The sequence below is a fragment of the Simochromis diagramma genome, unplaced genomic scaffold (assembly GCF_900408965.1).
Source record: "Simochromis diagramma unplaced genomic scaffold, fSimDia1.1 OVJJ01000208.1, whole genome shotgun sequence".
In the NCBI taxonomy this organism is placed as follows: Eukaryota; Metazoa; Chordata; class Actinopteri; order Cichliformes; family Cichlidae; genus Simochromis; species Simochromis diagramma.
Genome location: NW_024386789.1, coordinates 2,251,665 through 2,272,585, shown reverse-complemented (window position 1 = coordinate 2,272,585; position 20,921 = coordinate 2,251,665). Strand labels below are relative to the sequence as shown.

The 20,921-nt window shown below is 42.3% G+C and overlaps 2 protein-coding genes across 19 annotated transcripts; both read left to right on the top strand.

Moving 5' to 3' along the window:
* Window positions 1-1,909: 1,909 nt before the first annotated feature.
* mki67 (marker of proliferation Ki-67) lies at window positions 1,910-12,749 on the top strand. 18 transcript variants are annotated; one of them, XM_040023312.1, is made up of 19 exons: window positions 1,919-2,235; window positions 2,796-2,898; window positions 3,357-3,438; window positions 3,614-3,729; window positions 4,250-4,319; window positions 4,449-4,524; window positions 4,700-5,311; window positions 5,422-5,654; window positions 5,732-5,904; window positions 5,950-5,985; window positions 6,028-6,063; window positions 6,097-6,782; window positions 7,887-8,002; window positions 8,220-8,397; window positions 8,488-8,631; window positions 8,752-9,653; window positions 9,893-9,941; window positions 10,163-10,690; window positions 10,845-12,749. In XM_040023312.1, exons 2-19 carry the CDS (start codon window positions 2,810-2,812, stop codon window positions 12,497-12,499), a joined length of 5,781 nt encoding a protein of 1,926 aa, XP_039879246.1. In that variant the 5' UTR covers window positions 1,919-2,235; window positions 2,796-2,809; the 3' UTR covers window positions 12,500-12,749. The 18 variants fall into 18 exon arrangements, with proteins under 18 accessions (XP_039879237.1, XP_039879241.1, XP_039879239.1 ...); XM_040023311.1 differs by having other exon boundaries at window positions 1,916-2,235; window positions 6,028-6,782; XM_040023310.1 differs by having other exon boundaries at window positions 1,916-2,235; window positions 5,732-5,985.
* A 461-nt stretch (window positions 12,750-13,210) lies between these two features.
* On the top strand, window positions 13,211-20,685 carry tut1 (terminal uridylyl transferase 1, U6 snRNA-specific). The gene is made up of 10 exons (XM_040023321.1): window positions 13,211-13,524; window positions 14,382-14,572; window positions 14,672-14,878; window positions 15,097-15,211; window positions 15,323-15,450; window positions 15,536-15,762; window positions 15,856-15,965; window positions 16,467-16,589; window positions 19,069-19,161; window positions 19,243-20,685. The coding sequence occupies exons 1-10, from the start codon at window positions 13,449-13,451 to the stop codon at window positions 20,373-20,375; spliced, it is 2,403 nt and encodes an 800-aa protein (XP_039879255.1). The 5' UTR covers window positions 13,211-13,448; the 3' UTR covers window positions 20,376-20,685.
* Window positions 20,686-20,921: the final 236 nt, after the last annotated feature.

Genomic DNA, 20,921 nt, shown 5'->3' with positions numbered 1-20,921 from the left:
ATTAAACGTTTGTGTTGTTCATATGGTGGTCTTTTCAATTCTTTTCTTTACAGCATCGCACTCATTAGCTTTTCATTCATTTACACTGGTGAACCATCCACACGCAGTCACTGACTTTAATTATGCTTTCTGGAAGGTTTGGGGCCACTATTAACAGCCAGGAGCTGTGTTGCATGAATATATAACAGAGAAGCTTTATGACCACAATGAAAACCTCCATTACAGTAATGTCAGAGTAAAACATTATCCAGCACTGCAAATTTGTAAGCTGTAAAAATACTTTCTCTTGAAATGGTTTGGGTATTTTTTTTTTTTTTTTTCAAATCAAAGCAACTCAGTGCATTTAGGTATGAAAATATAGTAAAGATGTCCTAATAAGGTCAACACAGAGAAGAGTGATTTAAGTGACTTTTAATGTGGCCTGGTCATTGGTGCCAGGTGGGCTGGTCTGAGTATTTCAGCAACTGCTGATCTGCTGGGATTTACTCACATAACCATCTCTAGGGTTTACAGAGGATGATCAAAAAAAGGAAGCTATCCAGTGAGCAGCAGTTCTCTGTGAAAATATGACAATGTTGATGACAGAGGAGAATGGCAAAGCTGCTTTGAAAGGATAGGAAGCCAACAGTAACTCAAATAAACACTTGTTATAACCAAAGTATGGAGAAGAGCATCTCTGAAAGCACAGCATAGCAAATCCTGAAGCCAATGGGCTCGAACAGCAGAAGACCACACCTTGTTCTATCAGCTAAGAACAGGAAATTGAAAATACAATTTTCCATGGGCTCACCAAAAAAACTGAATGGAAAAAGATTGGAATAATGTTTCCTGGTCTGATGAGTCTCCTTCAGCATTTAACATAAACAGCATGAAAGCATGGATCCATCTTTTCAGGCTGGTGTTGATAATGGTGTAATAGTATGAGGATATTTTCTTTTTTGGCCCCTTTAATCCCGAAATAGCATTGTTTAAATGCCACAACCTACCTGGGTGTTGTTGCTGACCACGTCTATCCCTCCAGTGGCTGCTTCCAGCAGGATAACGCACCATGTCACAGATCACAAATCTTCTGAAACTGCTTTTCAGAATATGAGTTCACTGTATTCAAATGGTCTCCACAGTCACCAGGTGGTAGAACAAGAGATTGTCATCATAGATGTGCAACCGACACATCGCCATCAACTATGTGATGCTGTTATGTCAGTATGGTCAGAAAATATCAGAGGAATTTTTCCAGCACCTTGAAAGAAAAGGGGTTGAACGCAGTAGTAGCAAGATATTCTTAAAAACAAACAAACAAAAAAACTGGCTGATGAATCTATATGCAGATAGTGGAAAAGAGATGTGTGCAGCATATACTAACTGGAAAAGAAACCAGTGTCAAGATAAAGATACCAGTACAGAAAACATTGTAAACAATACAGTAAATGTTCTTCAATAAATATCCCAAGTTAGCCAGTAAGCTATCCAGTAAATGTGTGAAAAATGTCTATTGTGATTGTGTAGACTGTATTTCTCACCATTGTGGAGCTGCTGTGAATGAAAAAGGTAAGTACTAGTAACTTTTTATTTTTGTATTTATTTGCATCAAAGTGGACTGAATATGCTGCTGAGCTTTAAATAATAATAAAATTTGTCATATCATGTAAATAAAAGCTGTAACCAGCCATCAGTGCCTGTTTACAATAATATCTGTAGGTACTACTTGGGCGCTTGGAGTGCTGCTTCGAGAAGTTTACTCTGCGCTACTAGCCCCACCCATTTTACGAAACGATGACGTCTGAGCCAATCACGATTCTTCGCGCGGAATTTCAAATATTTTCAAATGCCCATCCATTCACCGATGTGATATTGTTCCGCCAAATTTGTAAACAAAATAGTCCCTTTTGTCTAAACGCGAGTTCAATTTGATCAGAGCAAATACACAGTGCATGACAAACCTAGTATGACAAAATATTACACGCATTTCATTACAAAACACAAGTGAAGTCAAGTTTTAGTGGGGCGACCGAGTGCATTTAAGTCCGGCGGATTGATATCACAACACTTCCCTGGACCAGGCGACGGACAACAAGGGACCGCTGTTGAAGGTTGCTTACGTTAGGTAGTCGTCGGCATGACAGATTGTCGTTTTAACTTTAGGCTGATATGATCGTGTAGTTAAAGTCCTCGTTGTATCCTTGTCTATGTTTATGGATTTCCCAGGATTTTACGCATCTGCAAAGTGACTTTCAGGTGAGGATACGATAGTCCTAAACTACCGTTATATTAGAGTTTAATAAGTCGTGTAACACAAGTGGCGACCCGACATTAAGTTTTTTTAACGGTGGCGTTATAACGATACACGTTTTTTTCTTTTTTAACTAGAGCATGTAGTAAATGATAGAAAACAATCAAACTTACAGCTAGCTATGTATTTCTGGCAAGACGAAAACTCTACAGTCGAGGCCACCATGCACGTGGGATACTGGGAAAACGTTTGCTAGCGCTTTACTGAGGACCAACGGTCCTGCTGGTTTGTTTGAAATACAAAACAAATCTAGGATTAGATTAATTCTACATGGAGTTAAAAAGAAGTGTAGAATAAACTAAAACTACCTAAAATGTCATAAACCAAATTAAAAAAAATAGCTAAATGTCATCGTTAGGTATGAATACAATGTTGCCGCCTAGTAAATGTCTTTCCTCGGCTTGGAACGACATTTAAATGCTATTTAACATTTAAAGTTTGATTGTCTAATGTGGATTTGACTGTGCCTTTCGCTGCTGACACTTGTGTTTCGTAATGTTCCCAGGTAACGTTGGAAAAATGCCGTTGCACGGTAAGATTGTCGTGATTAAGCGGAGTGGAGGAGATGGGACTGAATTTCCTCTGACTGCAGCATGTTTATTTGGAAGGTTGGTAGAGTTGGCCTTTGTTTACCTTCTGTTTTAATCCCACTTACAGTAGTGTTCATACATGTAAGACATCCTCGTATACTACAGAAAACGCATACACTTCATCAATGTTTCTCATGTTGCGATTGTGATGGGCTATAAAAACTTTACTGTTAAGCTGTTGAAGTGAAGAAACTATGTTCTCATATACAGTAGACATTGTTAGATCAAAGCTCTCAAGCAAATCCACATCAGTTTTGCACCATCTGACCGGCTGTAGCTCAGGAGGTAGAGCTGGTCACCTACTGATCGGAAGGTTGGTGGTTCGATCCCTGGCTCCTCCAGTCTGCATGTCAAGTATCCTTGGGCAAGATACTAACCCTTCATGAGCCTTTAAAGATCAGCTCCCAGTTGCATGTAAATATGAAGAGGTTCCACTTATCCATGCAGCTGAATGCCTTCTGCTTGTGACCTTACAGGAAGCCTGACTGTGATATTCGTATTCAGCTTCCTCAAGTCTCCAAGGAGCACTGCCGGATTGACTTGAATGAGAATAAAGAGGTAAGAAAATACAAGGAGCGCGACTGCTTTAATGGCCTTAGTTTGCCGATATTTAAAAAATGATTGCTGTGGGGAATGTTTGCTTAGATGCTGTGTAATCATGTAGTTGTGCTTCTGCTTTGAAATGTTTTCATTGTTCATGTGGTGTTTCTCTCTCGCTCTGTCTTTCTACCAGGTCATTTTGACCAATTTAAGCTCAGCAAATCCAACGCGTGTCAATGGCGAGGTTTTGCAGCAGTCTGAGCGCTTGAAGCATGGAGATGTTATAACCATTATCGACCGTTCTTTCAGGTGAGTGTGGTGTGAAAGAAACATTTTAACAACCTTTTTTCATAAGCCGTTAGACAAACGCTGAGGTAAAGGGCATTCAAGCTGCGTTTAGCAGAGTGTGTTGTTGGAACAGAAGTCTAATCTCTGAAATGCAACCTGCAAAAAGTCAAGGATGTGAGGAACCCGCTGAAACAGAATGTAATGCTTAAGCTCAACAATACCACGTAATATGAAATCTGTGTTGGCCGTTTCAGTTAACATGATATTGGTTTGTTGGTTATTATTGCTAAATGCAAATTCAGGTGAGCAGCACTGGAGTTAATTTATTGTTTTTCATGTAGAAATAAAAATGAGATAATTTATCTTGTAGAAAAGTGGTGGGTAATTGGAATCTTCTGATGTGTTTAACATATTTTAAGAGCTCATAGATTATACTGCTTGCAGTGGAAATGAAACAGTCCTGTACTTAGCGTCTCCATGTTAGCATTGTAATGGTCACCCTAAAGGGCGTCTTCTATGTCTTTGCTTTTGATTATTTCAGGTTTGAGTATCCTCCGGCACCAACGCCAAAGAAGAGGTCTGATATCGGAGGCAAACCTGAAACCCTCAAGGTAATTTTATTTATTTATTTTCCTTTTAAACCACTCTGAATATTTCAGCCCTCCACAAGTCTCTTAAAAAAGTTATTACCTTTCTAAAAAAATTCGATTGTTTTACTAATGGGGGCGTCTTATTCTTAGGTTCTTCAAGACCAGCAAGTGGGTGACACCCCTATTGTGGAAAAAGGAGAAAAGAGATTCTCTGAAGTGTCATCAGGTGTGATTTCTATTTAGAAACAGTCATTTTAGCAATGTAGCTATGTGAAGCAGCGTACACTTACTAAATATGTCTGAAAATAAGCAGACCCATGTAACCAAAGCTGTAAATGGTCTTGCAGAACAAGCAGCTAAACAGCCACTGACTGATTTGTTTTATTTATTTATTTTTTAAGATACTTGTCTTAAAGATGGAGCCAGCCATGACAATATTCAGCGTTCCTTGGAGAAAACCGGAGAGTTGGAGTCCAAGGCAGATGATAGCCTGCTACAAGGCAAGAGCAACTCCCCCTTCAGCGACCTGTATCAAATGATCAAAAAATCTCTGGATGTCAAGACCCCTCGGAAATCTTGTGCCAGTCAGCTTGCAACTCCTTCCTCAAAGGTCGCCTCTCCAAAACCCAATTTGGTCAGAAAAGGTAGTGCCATTTTCACTGAGAGAAAAAGCACTCCTAAGAAAAGTGAAGTTCTAGCTGGACCTGGAAGTACAAACGAGGGAACCCCAGCGTCTGTGAGGAAGCAAGCGAAGGTTCCAGCTCCTGAGACGGCTGAACCCAGAGCAGAAAAGGCTGAAAATGGCAGCGTGATTGAAACGGCTTCACCTGGGAAAAGAAACGGCGCAACTCCTCAGAAGTTTACTGTAAATGAGGTTATTGAGCAAATTACAGCTGAAACACCCAAGTCGCCTGCGAGGAGGAGGAGTAAGGAAATGTCACCTGGCAAAACTCCAGTGACCAAGAACCAAGAAGAAAAAACAAAGGCATCACCCAGGAATTCAGCTGGAAAAGGTTTTACTGCTCAAAATTGAATTATAATATTTCTGGGTGTGGCTGTATAATTGATATTGTACACTTCTGGTAGCTTGATACTAATGTACGAGCATATTTTGTTTTCATAGGAAAAGAAGTGTCCAAAAAACGCAAGAGTGGAGAACTCGGAGAAGACGTGCCCAAACAGCAAGCGAAGAGGAAACGCGTTTCCTTTGGAGGTTACCTGAGCCCAGAGCTGTTTGACAAACGGTTGCCTCCTGACTCTCCATTACGCAAAGGGGCTACCCCACGGAGGAGCTTGTCTCTCTTGAGACCCAAGCAGTCACTGCTTAGACGAGCATCCGTCATCGGCTTGCTAAAAGTAAGAATGGGCAGTTTAAAGTGACAGTATACTTGGAATGTTATACACTTATTTAAAACATATATTGTTTTCCATAGGAGGGCAGCCCACGTGCAAAAAGTCCTGCAAAAACAAAAACACCATCACCTAAGAAATCACCGAGCAAGAAAATGGCTTCTCCTAAGACTCCAACTTCTGGGAAGAAGTCTCCCAAATCCAGATCGCCATCACCCAAGGCAGCATCTCCCGCGAAGAAGTCGCCCAAGTCCAGGTCCCCGTCTCCCGCGAAGAAGTCGCCCAAGTCACCCAAGTCCAGGTCCCCGTCTCCCGCGAAGAAGTCGCCCAAGTCCAGGTCCCCATCTCCTGCAAAGTCGCCCAAGTCACCCAAGTCCAGGTCCCCGTCTCCCGCGAAGAAGTCGCCCAAGTCCAGGTCCCCATCTCCTGCAAAGTCACCCAAGTCCAGGTCCCCGTCTCCCGCGAAGAAGTCGCCCAAGTCACCCAAGTCCAGGTCCCCGTCTCCCGCGAAGAAGTCGCCCAAGTCCAGGTCCCCATCTCCTGCAAAGTCACCCAAGTCCAGGTCCCCGTCTCCTGCGAAGAAGTCGCCCAAGTCCAGGTCCTCGTCTCCCAAAGCAGCTTCTCCTGCCAATAAATCACCCAAATCCAGATCTGCTTCTCCTAAAGCAACCGCGAATAAATCGCCAAAATCCAAGAGCCCATCTCCTGCAAGAGGAAGATCTCCTTCTAAAGTGGAAACTCCTAAAACCAATGAACAGCAGAAAACTCAACGCAGGGCTTCAGCCCCAGGGCAGATTCCCCACGAGCAAGTTCCTGCTGGAAAAAGAAGGGCAACTGTGGGTTTGCCTGGTACTTCTCTGGAAAGTGTCCCTGCTGTCGTCCTTACACCAGCTAAAACTCCCACTAATTCAGGAGTTCAGACCCCCACAGTCAAGGGGCGATTTTCTGTGTCACAAATTAGTACACCCTCTCCAATAGCTGAAGCCGACAAGGTCACTGACCAGGTTCTTTTGCCCACCGTCACCCCTAAAACACACAAGGGAAGGAAAAGCGCCTCGCAGAAGACTCCAAGTGCTGCGAAGAGTGCAGTAAAGATGCACAGAAGAAGTGGCATTTCAAGAGCATCCATAAAAGGTATGATAAGTGCTGAAATGTTTGATAGCTGGTTTCAACTCTTGGTTTTTGTTCCCAGCACTAGAAATCTGTCAGTTCCAGTCAGAATGAAGGTCATTAGTGGGAGTAGCTGAAAGCTACTTGTTTTACTCATTTTCTTTTTATCATCTTTAAAAATGTAAATTTAATTTAATCTTTCAAAGCTGTTTATATAGGGCTGCACGATTTTGCATAAAATGAGAATCACGATTTTTTTGGCTTAGAATTGAGATCACGATTCTCTTTTCCAGTATAAATATTTATTGCACTTATTAACTGCACATCAACTTCATAACAGTTGAGACTGAACATAAAAACAGTAAATAAACATAAAAACAACAAATGTCTCACATTTTGTTGTTGCCACAAAATGTTGTACTGCTTGAAATTCCGTCTCCACCGTTGCTCGACACTGCGTGTATAGAGCAGGTAGTGCAACAATAGAAAAATAGTTGCGGGACAGCACTGTGTAGCATTTGTCTAGGGTGTTGATCATTTTCCTAAATCCCTCGTTTGCACAGTGTTGATGGGAGCCATATCTTTGGTCAGGTGATAAGTGATAGCCTCCGTAATTTCTTTGTGCCTGCGGGAGTTCGACGTGTATAGGGAAGCGCTGTATAAGGTTCCCGTTATTGATGTCTGGTTGGTTGACCGGGACGGATTTTCTCCTGTCACTTTCTCGTCATCCCTGACGTGCTCTCCGTTGTTTTTTCCCTGCTAATTTTAGCATCACACGGCACAGCTTCTGTATCACGTGGTATAAGGCTCCGCCCTTGTCATTTGTTGAGCAGGAAGAGTGAGCGCTTGTTTTCATGCAGATTATGTCCCGGATCAAAATGCGGTACAATCGTCATCTTTTTTTTTTCTTTTTTCTTTTTTTTTTTGTAATCGTTGTCATTTGGAAATGAGATCGCACATAAGTATAAATCGAGATCGCGATTTTCTAACGATTAATCGTGCAGCCCTATGTTTATAATTAATTAATGCAGTTGTTGTAGAAAAAGAAATCTGATGATCTTGGTAACACGATGAGAAGATTAATTTTGTGTGTTTTCTTTCTTTCTTTTTTCTCTCATGTCCATCCAGTCTCCAATCCTTGGGCGCACATTGTGAAATTTGGTCAACCTAAGGCTCAAGTTGTTGCTCCACTTAAAAAAACCATTGGCCAAAAGCCTAAGAAGAAAGCAGTGCCCAAACCACAGGTACAGAAACATATTGTACCAAGTACAGTTATGTTTTAAGTAGAATCTTTTTATTTCTTAAGTTATGTGTCGAGATTGGGTAGTATTAAACTTTTAGGGCACATCATTAATGCATTAATTAGTGTTTGCAGATGAATTTAACAATTATGTGTCTGTTGTTTTGAATCTTTATAATGATCTTTATCAAATCTACTTGTCTTTCCAAAACACCAATCAGACACCTGCCAGAAATCTGAAGGGCTACGTGAGCACTGGACATGCAGACTCGCCCGCCACCATTGTTGTGGGTAGAGCACACAGACAGACCCTTGTGCAGCCAACTGGTGCTGCACCAAGAGTGGTCACCAATGTTGCACTCTTCAAAAAGAACATGAAAATGGATGAAGACTTGACTGGTAAGCACCTCTCCTTCATCCGCAGCAGGTGGTGAAACTTGTGGCCAATTTCAGTTTTGTGCCTTCTTACATTGTGCTGTTTGATTTCAGGTATTTCTGAAATGTTTAAAACTCCTGTAAACGAAAGGAAGCGGAAGTCTTTAATCGATGATAACAGCGTCACAAAGACACCAGCAGGAGGTCAGAGCGCATCTGTGATGGAGCCATCAGTGCTGAGCACACCAGAGGAACCAGGTAAGCTGTGTATTTGTGGTGTTTTGATTGGTAGTGAATCTTGAGTTCTGCATAGTCCAAATAAGCTGGCTGGGACATTAAATTGTTATAAAGGAAAACAAAAATATGACTTATTTACAGGTGAGATGATAGTATCTCCGCTGAGTGTTACATCTGCAGTAAAAGGCAGAAGATACAACAATGAGGCAGTCCAACGCCTCCTTGATGAAGATCAAGACGCCACCTTCATCGGCCAGATTCAGTCAGAGTCAAGTGAACGGCAGAATGCAGATTTGCAGGCGTCGACTGTAACAACTCCCAAACTGAGGCCAGAATTACCAGATTCTCTGACCGGAGTTAAGAGGATCATGAAGACGCCAAAACAGAAGGCTGAGCCTGTTGAAGATTTGAGAGGGAAGCTGTTGAAAACTCCAAAACAGAAGCCTGAAAAACAGGAGTGCCTCACTGGAGTCAAGAGGATCATGAAGACTCCGAGACAGAAAGCCGAACCTTTAGAGGACATCAGAGGGAATCTTCTGAAGACTCCCAAACAGAAGCCTGAACAGCAAGAGTGCTTCACTGGGGTTAAGAGAATATTTAGAACTCCAAAGGAGAAGGCTGAACCGCTTGAAGACCTTCAAGGGAAGATTCTGAAGACCCCCGAAGTCCCAGAAGCTGGTGATGCCAGTTTGGGTGGTGGTAAGGAGCTTCTGCAGACGCCAGCACAGTTGCAAGAATCTGATGCAAAAGGCATGAAAACTCCAAAAACGGAGAGCTCTCCAGTGGTTCACCTCATTGGAATCAAGAGAGTGATGAAGACACCCGTGGAGAAAGGTGCTCCTGTCGAAGATGTGGTTGGCGTGAAGAGGCTCATGAGAACTCCCAGACAGAAAGGCGAACCTGTTGAGGCGAATTTCGGGCTCAAGAGACTCATGAAGTCGCCAAGGCTGAGGGGTAATGCTCCAGTGGAGGACTTCGAGGGACTTCAAGAACTTATGGAGGAGCCACTGACTGAGCCCACAGTACAACCAGAGGCAAAGGAGGTAATGCATTCAGTATTCATACAAAATACATGCCCCCCAAAAAAGGGGCAAAACACTAAAAAGACTGTTTGGTTGATCATTTCACTCTAAAATTAAGTCTGAACATCTGTCTGTTACTGAGTTAACTCTTATCAATGCCATTGCCTCTAATCCCTGGTTTTAGAAAGTTGTTTGGTGTGCATGGTTTACAGTTTTCTAACAAGACCTCATTGTCCAAATTGGTTTTGTTCTATTTTTAGCAGAGTGAAGCTCAGATGTCTCTCGACAGCAGTGGAAACGTGGTAAAAGGTGGGTTAGGTTGACTAAAACTGTTAAATGTTTGTTCTTGGGAGCGTGGACTTGAAAAGGGTTTGATCAGTGTGACTTTCTTTTGAAATGTTGTCAAAACATATCAGCCTCCAAACAGATTCAGCGTTAAACTGTTTCGCCCCTCCCCCCCCCCCCTTCTCTCTCTCTCTCTCTCTCTCTCTCCCCCCCCCCCCCTTTGGATGATGATGATAAAACATCAGATGCCATGGAAACGGTCTCTCAGGCAGATGCAGTACTTCTTGAGGAAGCTGAGGTGAAGACTGCTGTGAATGCAGATCCTGCCCATGAGAAGAAATCTGTACGAGGCAGAAGGGCAAAAACGGTGAAATCTAAAGCAGCTGAGGATAAACAAGAAGAGCCTGTAATCCCTGCTCCATCCAGAGGAAGAAGAGGAAAGAAAACCGAAGCTACAGCACCACCTGCTGTTAGACAGACGACAAGAGGCAGAAATGCGAAGACAGCTGAAAGCGCGGATGTTGAGCTGTCAGCAGAAGAGAATCGCCTTTCTTCTCCCAAAGTTACTCCTAAGCCGAAAAGGGGTAGAAGTGCACAGCAGTCTTCTGATGAGCCTGAAGTTGCTGCTGAAGCTGAGCGTGTTCAGAGCCAGCCACTTGATGTTGAGGAGAAAACAAATGAAAGTGCTGTGCCCAAGCGAGGAAGAAGAGCTAAGCAACCCAAAAAGTCACAGCAACGAAATGCAACTGAGGATGTTCCCCAAGATACACCAGGTATAACACTCTAGATTATTTAGTGTCTTCTCTTAGGAAGTATAACTGATAACTGAACATGTTGCATTATGTTATTTCATTTTTATCATATGTATGTTTATAATTTATGTATAATTTTCTCTCCCTTGTTTTATCTTGCTCTTGTTTAAATTAGATGCAAATGTAGCCTGCAGTGACCAGCCTGAGGTGTTGCCAGGCGGAGCTGATGAAAACAAACCTGATGCCATGGAAACTGTTGTCCAAGCACGTCAAGCTGAAAGCTTACTTCACGTGCAGACACCAGCTTCAGTTCAGAAGAAATCTGTCCGAGGCAGAAGAGCAAAACAGGCCGAATCTGAGGAACTTGAAGATAAAAAAGAGGCAGCTGAAATTGCTGAAGATCCCATTGTGCCTACTCCAGCGAGAGGAGAAAGAAGAGGGAAGAAAATGGAAGCTGTAGCGCCACCTGCAGCTAGACACACAAAAAGAGGCAGAAATGCAAAGTCTCAGGAGAGCACCTCTGAGACCTCCGCTGATGCCAGTGCCCAAGCGTCTCTGATAAACACCAGTCTGTCTGCACTCCAGACAGAAGAAGCTGTTGTTAAGCCAGTCAGAGGGAGGAGAGCAAAACAAACACCTGTTAAGCCAGCTCAACCAGAGCCTGAAACGGTTGAAACAGCAAGTGGGGAACAGAGCCAAGTGGAAAACTCTGAGCCTCAGAAGCCCACTCTTCCCACTGCTGGAAAACCACGAAGAGGGAGAAAGGCAAGACAGGATACCGCTGAACAGAATGAGGTGACAGAAGAGGTGGTCGAGCAGGCAGCAGTGGAGATGAATGAGCAGTCTCAGCCTCCAGCCAGAGTAAAGAGGGGCAGAAATGCCAAACAGGATGAAGAAAAGATGAATGAGCCTGCTAAAAAAATAAAACTAACAAGAAAGTCTGAGGAGGCCCAAACGGAATTAACAGAAGCCCAAACTGCTGAAATGGTCATTTCAGAGACAACAGAACCAGCCCAGATAAGCGAACAGGCCAGTGTGGCCACGAAGCCCAGAAGAGGAGGGCGGAAAGCAAAACAAGACACAGAGAGTGTGGAATCCATTGAGGTCCCTGTTCTCAGCACAGAAAATAAACCCAAACGAGGCAGGAGGGGAAAACCAGCTGCCGAAGAAACTAAAGCCACTGCCGAAAGTCCTGAACACAAGCCGAAGGCTGAGGAGGCGAAAAATGCTGAGCCACTTTCCTCGTCTATGAAAACTAGCAGGTCGAGGGGAGTGAGGGCTTCTGCTAAATGTGAGACTTCACAAGCCATTCCAGCCAAGAGAGCCCGCAGAGGTACAACGGTTTCTCCTGTGGAGGTCAGCACAGAATCCACAGTTTTGGTTTCCGAGCCTGCTCCCACGTCAGTGGAACCAGCAAGAAAGGGAAGACGGGGAGCATTCAAGTCCACAACAGAACAGCCTACGACAACTACTGACCAGAAGAATCCTGAAGCTGTTGAGAGCAACGCAAAGATGCCCAAAAGATGCGTTAAGTGGAAATCACACTTGGAAGTCTTTGAGATTCCAAAGGCGACACCTGTAAAAGCAGCGCGAGGTAGGAAGTCTAAAGCTGCAGACCAAATCAACAGTGAAAGCAAAAATGTGTCAAATGATGCCAACAAAACTGAAGAGGAGGATCTCTCAGATAAAGCTGTTGACAGTAGACCTGTTAAGAGAGTCGGGCGAGGGGCGAAGACTGCTGCCAAAGTGGAACCTGCAAACAACCCAGGGAAAAACGTTGAAGCCAAAACGCAGCCTAAAACCCGCAGAGGAAGATCAGCAAACAAATAGATGTATTTGTACACATCAGTACATTTTTAACGATAATCTATTTTTGTACTTGTGGCTTTTTTTTTTTTATTTTTTAGATTGTAATGCTTTGCAGTCCATAGTTTTATAGTGAAAAAGCTTTGACTGAGTTCAGCAGGGAATCTTTGTTTTTAATCATTTGGTGTCAAGCTGTATTATTCTTCACTGATTCTGCAAATACTTTATGGTTCAAAAAATTGGTTATTAAATTTTTTTTTTCTACATTGGAAAATGTGTGGAAATTGTTTTTATTTTATTAAAAAATGTTTAAATCACAATTTTTGAATGCATCTGCATATTGGGTTCAGCTGGTAAATAGATGATCAGGTTAGAAGTAAACACAGTTTATAACTCAAATAGTTATTAGTGTAATAGAATTAGTGATAAAGAAAATAATAGTATGTTTAGCCTGTTATCATAGTGGGCTTTGTGACAATGTTTTAATTAAATGTGTCCTGAGACCTCTGCTGTAACTACCTCAGAGGTTGTAATTTAAGCTCTATTCTGCAGTAGGTTTACAGTTTACCTTAAGTGAAAGGCTTGAAGGTTTCAAGCTGAAATAAATTGGCTTAAAAATGATGCATTTTATAATTCTACTTTAGAGACCTCAAGTGAAATTGGACAAATTTTAAAATATTTCTTTTTTTTTTTTTTTAGTTAATGTTAGCGCTTCTCTATGGCCTCAATGCCACCCCTTTATAAATAAACTTCCATAGACTATTCCTGCTACAGTGAGTGCTCTAGTTCAAAAGCTAAGAGGAACTTTATGATTAAAAACATGGGAGCAACCCGGACGGAGTTAGGTGACGGACTGAAAGCAAACGCGGAGTCGACGCTGGAGGGAGATTTGAGAGGCGCGTGGAAGGTTGTTGGCCTCAACAAGCGACTTTTGTGCTTCCTGCGTTTGTCGTTATAACTTATTCTTTACATCATGTCAGAGGACATTGACATAAAAACAACGCCGAGAGGGTTTCAGTGCACCCTGTGCAACGTCAATTTACCCAACTGTAAGTAACGGAAGCTAACTCAACCATATACGAGTCTGTTGAAGTGCTGTGAATGTAATAGTTTCTTTAATTTACAGATAACTAATAAAACTGCGGCTACAGTTTGAACGTTGCAGTCATTTCCGTCATAAGTTTAATGAGTGTTACCGCACTTTGCAAATTACACATAATTACTAAGTTATGTCTGCTTTATTTTCCGTAGCTTTAAAGTTTAACATTACTCAGAAAATTCGTAATTTTTTCTCCAACACTGTGCAAAAGTCTTGATCCGAAGGATTATAGTTTCCTTCCAAGCAGCCAGACGTTCTTGCCATGTTGTAAAGTGTTGTTGAGCACTAGTTCTCCAGCCTCAAGGTTTTGTTTGTTTTGTTTTTTTGACATGGACTGTTTTTCACTCATTTACAGTCCAGTCGTTTTACCTGACCATATTCAGAGTAATCTTTTGGTTGTTAAGCCGGTTAACGCATACCTTTGGCTCATTCAAAAATAAAAAAAATAAACCATCTTTAAATTGTATATTTGGGCATTTTGTTACTAGCAGCATGCTGCAAAAATATATATTTTGTTCACATTTCTTTAGTTGAGTCTATGAAAACTGCCAAAGATAACACAATTTAAAAGGCACAAAATAATAAACAAGATGATTCTTAAAAAGCTATTAACCAGCACAGTGTGTCCTTAAAAAATGTCAGGCTTAAAAAAAACACCCACTTATCTGTAGCAGATGTTCAGTGTCTCAAAGTTTAAAAAAAAAAAAAAAAATCCAGCAAACACTTGGCACAGGACCTGAGAGATGCATCTGCCCCGTTCCAGAGCCCGTACCTGAACTTTATTGAAGCATTATTTTTGTCCTGCAGCGGCAAGTTTGGATCAGCATCTGAAAGGGAAGAAGCATCAGACACTGAGTGGCGTGCGCGCCACTAGGAAGACCCAGGAAGACCACAGCGTGTTCGTTGGTGGCATCAATCCTGAGATCTCCCAAACTGACTTAGCGGAGTATTTTCAGCAGTTTGGGTCAGTCGCAGATGTCATCATTGACAAAGACAAGGTCAGACAACTATACGCAATCCAGATGTGCACAGTCTTAAAGCAACCCCAAATCACTGCATTTCTATTAAAGCATGACTTTATCTCTTTGCGCTCACAGGGTGTGTATGCCATCGTGCAATTCAGCGAGACAGACAGCATCCAAGCAGCTCTGTCCTGTATTGAGCATAAGCTGAAAGGCCTGAAGCTGCGCGTCAAACCTCGGGAAAAGAAGAATTTCAAGTTGATTCCCAAGAAGAAGAACGATCCCGAGAACCTCCAACAAGTTCTTGACCGCCTTAAACCCGACTTGTGTCAGTTGGTGTCTGTAAGCATCCTCTTTTAAACTTTGCTAAAATGTGTGTGTCTTTAAAAAATGACAAATACACTTGTTTGGTGCTTGTGGAGCAATGAAACTCTCAACTCTGCTAATAGACAAGTTTAGTGTAATCTAAAATATGCAGCTTTGAGAATAGACTAGACAAGCTTATAACATATATGTTTGTTAACAAAGGGACTACGGTGTTGCCCTTTGTTCCCCTCTAGGTGAACGCCCAGATGCAGCATGTTGTTGAGCAATTTCAGCTGGGAGAAAATGAAAAGAATGCCCGAAGCTTGCTGGTTCAACTCATGCAGGAGATTTTTGTAGAGTTTTTCCCAGGTGATCTTTGTAAATACCCGTACACAGGTCTTGCATGCATATTGGTGAGGGGAAAAGAGCAGAAGGAAATGTTTTTCTAACTTTTGTGGCCATATGTTGGGTGGTTTGCAGACAGCCAGATTCTCCCATTTGGTTCATCTGTCAACACGTTTGGCATCCATTCATGTGACCTGGACCTGTTCTTAGACCTAGAACACACCAAGGTGTTCCAGGCTCATGCCAAGTCAACCACAGAACAGGTTCGATGCGCACATTTGGTCACATAATATCACACATGTAGCTCGATAAAGAAGACGCCTTTGGTGAGATTCCCTCTTTCTTCAGCCAGGGGAAGGCGTGTCAGACGATGGGCGGTCTGAGGACTCTATACTGTCTGATATCGACCTGTCCACAGCCGCTCCAGCTGAGGTTCTCGACCTCCTGGCGATGATCCTGAAACGCTGCGTCCCCAGCGTGCATAAAGTCCACGTGGTCAGCAGCGCTCGTCTCCCCGTTGTCAAATTCCATCACCGTGAGCTTAACCTGCAGGGGGACATCACCATTAATAACAGGTTGGTGAGCGAATGCAATATTGTGCAGCATCTGCTGTCTTCAGCTCTGTTTTTATTTTATCTGTGAGCGTAACAGCTGTTTTTCCTCACTAGACTAGCAGTAAGAAACACCCGCTTCCTCCAGCTGTGCTCAGGGATTGATGAAAGGCTGAGGCCTCTTGTGTACACGATCCGGTACTGGGCCAAGCAGAAGCAGCTTGCCGGTAAGACGCAGCAACTTAAAACAAGATCATTGAAACGGATGCCCGTGTTTCAGTTTCCTCTGTATTTTAGGTGGTTATTTCATTTTCTGGTCAACAGATGTCAGTAGAACTTCACTGCCTCTTAGATCACTGATGCGAGAAGAGTGATTTTACAATTTTATTACCTTGTTATGATGAAATAAGACGACACAAACAGCTTTTTTTTCTTGTATTGCCAGTGTCGACTCATATTAAAATCTTAATGAATGTTGCTCACTGACACTACTAATTGCCTTTCTGGTGATTACCTTTACTCTTGAGCCATGGTTCCTCTATTCCAGTTGTCACAGCAGCACAACAATTATTCGGGTTTATTAGTGAACTGTAATGACGTTATGGCTGCGTGAGTCACCGTCAGTCCGAGTGCGTAAACAAACAGGTGACAAAACCCCCCAAAAAACTTGTGGCTGTGTTCTGATTCGTTTCTTCTTCTTAGTCATGCTGTCACATTGTGGTGTGTAGGTAATCCCAGTGGTGCCGGTCCCCTTCTGAACAACTACGCTCTCACGCTGCTGATCATCTTCTTCTTGCAAAACTGTGAGCCTGCTGTCCTCCCTACAGTGGATCAGCTCAAAGACTTGGCCTGTAAGTGCTGCATCGCTTCTACACTTCACACAAGGACATTTTTGTATACTTAACCAACTAAATACAGTACTGTGCAAAAGTTTTGAGCCACCCCTCATTTCTTTATATTTTGCTTCCAAGGAGCCAGACTTGCTAATCATTTTTAAAGTGGTTTTGAGTAATAGTTCTCTGGGCTTTCTTAAGGTCTTTCAAAGCTCTTCCTTGGGCATTGGCTGCTTTTTTAAATCCTCTTCAATCCAGTTGTTGTGCCTGACAAATATCAGAGGAATGTTTCTTTGTTTATTAAGTCACTTAGAACTGAGCTGTGAGTCATCCAAGGATAAAAAAGGCACCTAATTCAAAGCAAGAACCTGTGTTGTGTCTACACATAACAAGCAACTAAGCAATTTTTAAATTTAGGCACTTTGTTACTAGCAGCCTGTCACAAAAACACATAATCTGTTCTCTTTTTATTTAGTTGAATCTATGAAAAATGCCAAAGATAACACTGTTTAATAGGAACAAAAGCACACAGAATATTAATTTTAAAGCCTGGCTTATCTCTGCACAGTGTTTGCTTAGAAAATGAGCGGACTGGACAAGGGGGGCAAAAGAAGAAGTGGAAGGCCTAAAAAACTATCTATAGCGGATGAACAGTATCTGAAGTCGTTAACAAAAAATCCAGCAAAGTTCTGACACAGGATGTGAGAGATGCACCTGACCAGTTAATCTGCCTACTGTTCACTGAAGCCTCATGAGAAATAGTCTCAGTAGAAGGGTGGCTGTCAAGAAGCCATTATTAAGGAGGAGGCACAGGGAGAAAGAACTGGGCTGAAAACCAGTGGCAATGGGTCTGATGGAGTGATGAATCCAAATGAAAAATTTTGGTTAATATCATCATTAATATGCACGGAGGTTGGTAGAGGTAGAACAGTGAGTATTTAGTGATCGTCAGAGGTGGCCAGTTAATTTACCCAAGGGTCCACATGAGGTGCTTTTGTGGGTGCACCAATAAGCTGAACTCAGTTCTGCTCAGTGTTAATTTTATGTGATTTTCTGGGAAATCACAAAGCTGGTCCTGACGGCTGCATACCTAGATTTGTACAGCTCAGTGAAAAAGGCTTTTTTGCAGCTTGGCTAACAAAGCTTTAGATATCTGTTCTGCTCATTCAAGTTTTTATATTTCTTTCTCCAAACTGTAGTAATTAAACAGCAATCTGCTTTCCCCAAGCTGAACACACGGCTTTACCTCTGACTTAAGTAAAAAAAAAGTACTTGTCTTTCTTTCTTTCTTTTTCTCAGTCTATTTTTGTTTTGTTTTTTGTAGCTAATAGACATTTTTCGGGACTAGCAAACACACCTCGTAAATGTTAGTTCCAATGTATTTACAGTGAATGTCCTTCAAGAAGCTTGGAGAACGATTCCTGAAGAATGCTTCAGGAAGAGAAAAAATATATTCTCGTGTATATATTTCCATTTTGATGTTTGGGGGGGTTTTTGTCCTAGAGAGAGTCAAACTGTTCATGGCTCCTTCAGCGGCTCACGACCCCTTAAGATTTCTTTTTGTACCAAAACACAGGTTAAGAACATTGAGACAATCTTTGACAAAAATTAGAAATTTGACAAAGGAATAGATCAAGAGCTCAGAAACAAAATCCTTCTGATCTGGAAAGGATTATGCATGTCTTTGTTACACATAAACTGGACTACTGTAATGAACTGTATGCTAAAGTTAATCAATCATCCCTTGCCTGTTTACTATTAGTCCAAAACGCTGCAGCTGCTGATTACTGAGTAGGACGAAGCGAGGTCACGTTCCTCCAGCGTTGGCAGCTTTGGCTCTGGTGCATTACAGAGTCCAGTATAAAGTGGCACAGTTTGTTGTCTCGTGTTGGATACGCTCCCTGGAGATCTTTAAGGTTTGCTTCTCAATCACTCTGTGGTTGAAGTTTATTTCCAGAGAAGTTGCAGTTGCACCAAAAATTATGGGATGACCTCCCAAATGACCTCAGACAAATATGTGGCTGTTTTTAAATCTAAAATAAAGACACAGCTTTTCTGTTATGCTTTTGGAAACTTTGCCAGACCTCTGTTTGGATGATTGATTACTGTTTGGTTTTTCATGTAAACCCTGTGAATGCGTGTCTGTTTATTCGAATTTATTTTAGTGTAAAGCACTTTGGTGTCAAATATGCTATATAAATAAATTTTTCTTCCTTAAACTACTGTTTAGTTTGAATTCCCTTAACTCTCATCACTTGCACTGAGGAACAAATCTGTGTGTATGAGCACCAAGAGTTACCTGACCCTACTTTTACAATTAACTGTTTAATTTAAAGAAAAACTTTAATAAAAAACAAAATACTTCTTAATATATTTTGTCTTGCAGACAGACTAAAATGACCGTTTCTATTAAAGGTAACTTAGATAATGTATGCTGTGACTTTAGCTTATGTATTAACTGTTTAACCTGTGTTAATAATTATTAACTTGATTGCAGGTGAGGAGGAAGAGTGTGTGATTGAAGGCTGGAACTGCACCTTCCCCAGTCAGCCAATTGCTGTTCCCCCCAGCAAGAACACTCAGCAGCTCTGTAAGTTAAAGTTAAAATGTAAAGAAAGAAATGTGTTAGTCAGAGATTTCCTCGCTCTAAACAAATCGTTTCTCTGTCCAGGTACCCTGCTGGCTGCCTTCTTCTCCTTTTATGCCAAGTTTGATTTTGCAAGTAGTGTTATATCTGTTAGGGAGGGCCGTTCATTTCCAATCACAGATTTCCTCAGTCAGAATAAAGAGGATGATGCTTTGCAAGAGGACCAGTCCACCAAGGCCCATCAGCAACGTCCCAAACTTGGCCCCCTAAACCTCTTAGACCCCTTTGAGCTTTCCCACAATGTAGCGGGAAACCTGAATGAACGCTGTCAGCGCAGCTTTCAGAGGGAGTGCCAAGAGGCTGAGAAGTACTGCCGCAGCCTGCAGTATCAGCGAAAATCTACCAAGGGGAAACCGTGGGGCCTGGTGCGCTTATTTAGCCCACATGGGGAAGCGACACCGTGCAAAACAGAGCAGCTGACCATCAGTATCCCGTTCAAGTCGGCCTCGCTCCCAGAACGACTGCGCGACGAACTGCACGCAGCGGGAGACGGTTTCCGGCTGCTGTGGTTTCAGAGAGTTTGCTCTGCTGTGGAGGAAGTACTGAAAAACATTCTCAAGTGTCACCTCGCTCCCTCTAAAGATGCTGTATTTGGCGAGGACTCGTCCATTTCTGCTGAGGAAATGGAAACTACACAAGCTTCTGTCACATCGTCACTCAGTGACAGCTTTGACGGTGCTGAAGCCCAAATCGAAGCCAGCCCTCTGGGTACAGTTGTTATCGGTGGCAAGAGGCCGCTGTCTTCTGGCAGTGATGCTTCGGTGTCGCCGCAAGGCAAAAAGCCAAGAATGGCGAGACGAGGGAAGCCTGAGCTCCTGGCGTGGATGTGCATGCAAAAACACGTAGTGTGGGCGGGCAGGAGGAAAGTGAAACGGGAGCTGATCAAAGATGCTGACTCGAGGCCAGAGGGCAGCTGTGTGGAGCTGGAGTCCCAGGTTACGGCTTTCATCATTGAAAAAGAGCCAGAGCTCAAGGAACCCCTGGAGTTTAATGTTCAGCCCCAGATGCTGGGAGGAACAGAAAGCACAAGGGCAGTGCTCAAGTTAGAGCCGAGCAGCGACAAGACAGGAGTGTTTCAAGACTTCTTTCATTTCCTGGAAGCTTTCTTACCCAAGATGGTAGAGACATTGTTAGAAAAAGAAGAGGCTAGTGCTTAAAAGGCAATATGTTTCCCTAAATGAAAGATTTTTTTTGTATTAGTTATGAAAAAAGATGCAGTAAATGCTGTGTAAATGAATCATTAAAAAAAGGGACAAACAGCTGTGTATTATATGTTTTTAATGGTTTTCATTCATACTGTACGTTTGTGCTTCTGAGTTCTTGAATATTTCACATTTGAGGTTCTGATTGGCCCATTTTTAAGTTTAACGTGACTTAGTTTTACTGTCTTATTTTTAAAGTCATTCTGTTTGGTTTAGACAGCTCCACATCTTGTTTTCAGCTGAATAAAGTCCTTTTGTAAAAACTCTTCCTCTCAACACTTTCTTTTACATAAAGAGTTGTAAAGTGTAATAAATTTGCAAAAATAGAGTTGTTTGTTTCACGGTTTTCCAGAAAGAAGACGTTGGGCGAAGCTTTCTTTTTTTCTGTTTCCCTCGTCGGCTCTGTGCTCATATGACTTAGACAGATGAGAGTAATTATTCAGGCAGGCAGTCTTCTTTATTACAGCAGGACAAGGTGGAGCTGAGGGATGCACAGAGCTC

Excerpts from the sequence above, each read along its gene's own strand:
- tut1 (XM_040023321.1), top strand. The coding sequence starts at position 13,449 with ATGTCAGAGGACATTGACATAAAAACAACGCCGAGAGGGTTTCAGTGC. Across the intron at positions 13,525-14,381 it reads CAACGTCAATTTACCCAACT|CGGCAAGTTTGGATCAGCAT; the intron begins GTAAGTAACGGA and ends TTTGTCCTGCAG. Across the intron at positions 15,212-15,322 it reads TTTTGTAGAGTTTTTCCCAG|ACAGCCAGATTCTCCCATTT; the intron begins GTGATCTTTGTA and ends GGTGGTTTGCAG.
- mki67 (XM_040023302.1), top strand. The coding sequence starts at position 2,810 with ATGCCGTTGCACGGTAAGATTGTCGTGATTAAGCGGAGTGGAGGAGAT. Across the intron at positions 3,439-3,613 it reads ACTTGAATGAGAATAAAGAG|GTCATTTTGACCAATTTAAG; the intron begins GTAAGAAAATAC and ends TCTTTCTACCAG. Across the intron at positions 9,942-10,162 it reads CAGTGGAAACGTGGTAAAAG|ATGCCATGGAAACGGTCTCT; the intron begins GTGGGTTAGGTT and ends ATAAAACATCAG.